The sequence below is a fragment of the Emiliania huxleyi genome (genome assembly GCF_000372725.1).
Source record: "Emiliania huxleyi CCMP1516 unplaced genomic scaffold EMIHUscaffold_5960, whole genome shotgun sequence".
Classification (NCBI taxonomy): Eukaryota; Haptophyta; order Isochrysidales; family Noelaerhabdaceae; genus Emiliania; species Emiliania huxleyi.
In genome coordinates, this window is record NW_005197531.1 from 280 (window position 1) to 1,254 (window position 975).

Sequence of the window (975 nt, forward strand, 5' to 3'; positions counted from 1 at the left end):
CGGGGCGGCTGCCACACATCCTGAGCGAACTTCCCTAGTCACCCGCGGCCGGAATCCATCCGGCACGCGTCGCTGGGCGCTCAGAGCTGCGTCCCCTGCTCGCCACCCAGACGCCGGCTTCTTTTTTCTCAAGTAAACATCCAGTATTCCGTCGAAGGAATCTTTCTTCCAATTTCGGCGGGGGGATATCCCCCCATGCCGAGGCCGAGGACTCCATAGCGGGTGTATGTTTCCTCTCGCCGTCGCCGCCTTGGCGGCGCCCGCGCCCTCCGACTTGCGCGAGGCGACGCCCACTCCGAAGACGCGCAAGCTCACCTTCGCCCCGTCTCTGGCGCCGTGTGACGCCGGCTTCGTCCCGACGTGCGAGCAAGCGAAAGGCTTTGGCCTCTGCGACTCGGCCACCGCAGCGTGCGACGAGACGTGCGTCGAAGGAGTGAAGATGACCTGCCCCGTGACGTGCAGCCTCTCGGCGGAGGAGACGTCGGGGCACATGGACCCGGAGAGGGCTCCCTCCGACTACGACAAACACTTGGCGCCGGCCGCCACGGCGGCCATCTGCAGCACCTGCGCAGCTCAACCCGACCTTCCCTGCTGCAACAACCACCCGTACGAACGCAATGGCCGCCGCCGCCTTGGCAATGTGGGAGACCTGGGTAGGGGGAAAGAAAATTTAGATGACTATCAGTGTCGGGGATGATGGACTTAGGGGACAGGGAGAGGCAGAGAGCACCCCCCCCCCCCCCTTCCTTTATTCCCTGTGTGGTGGCGGCGTGCCGTTCTCCCCTCCCTCTTTTGAATTTATGTTTTCTTTCTTTCTTTCTTTTCCTGGCTCACAAGCTAGTTCAAAGGAAAGAATTAGACTCGGCAGGAGTTCTTTGTTCTCAGCCCGTCAGGACGCCGTCGTCCTCGCTGTAGTGCTGTGAGCACACACACGCACTCCACCTCCTCAGTAGTAATCTGCAAGGTGGAATGTGT

The 975-nt window shown here is 61.5% G+C and overlaps 1 protein-coding gene across 1 annotated transcript; it reads left to right on the forward strand.

Moving 5' to 3' along the window:
- Positions 1–226: 226 nt before the first annotated feature.
- On the forward strand, positions 227–697 carry EMIHUDRAFT_257274 (hypothetical protein; the record flags this gene model as incomplete). Its single annotated transcript, XM_005764346.1, has 1 exon — positions 227–697. One exon carries the CDS (start codon positions 227–229, stop codon positions 695–697), a length of 471 nt encoding a protein of 156 aa, XP_005764403.1.
- Positions 698–975: the final 278 nt, after the last annotated feature.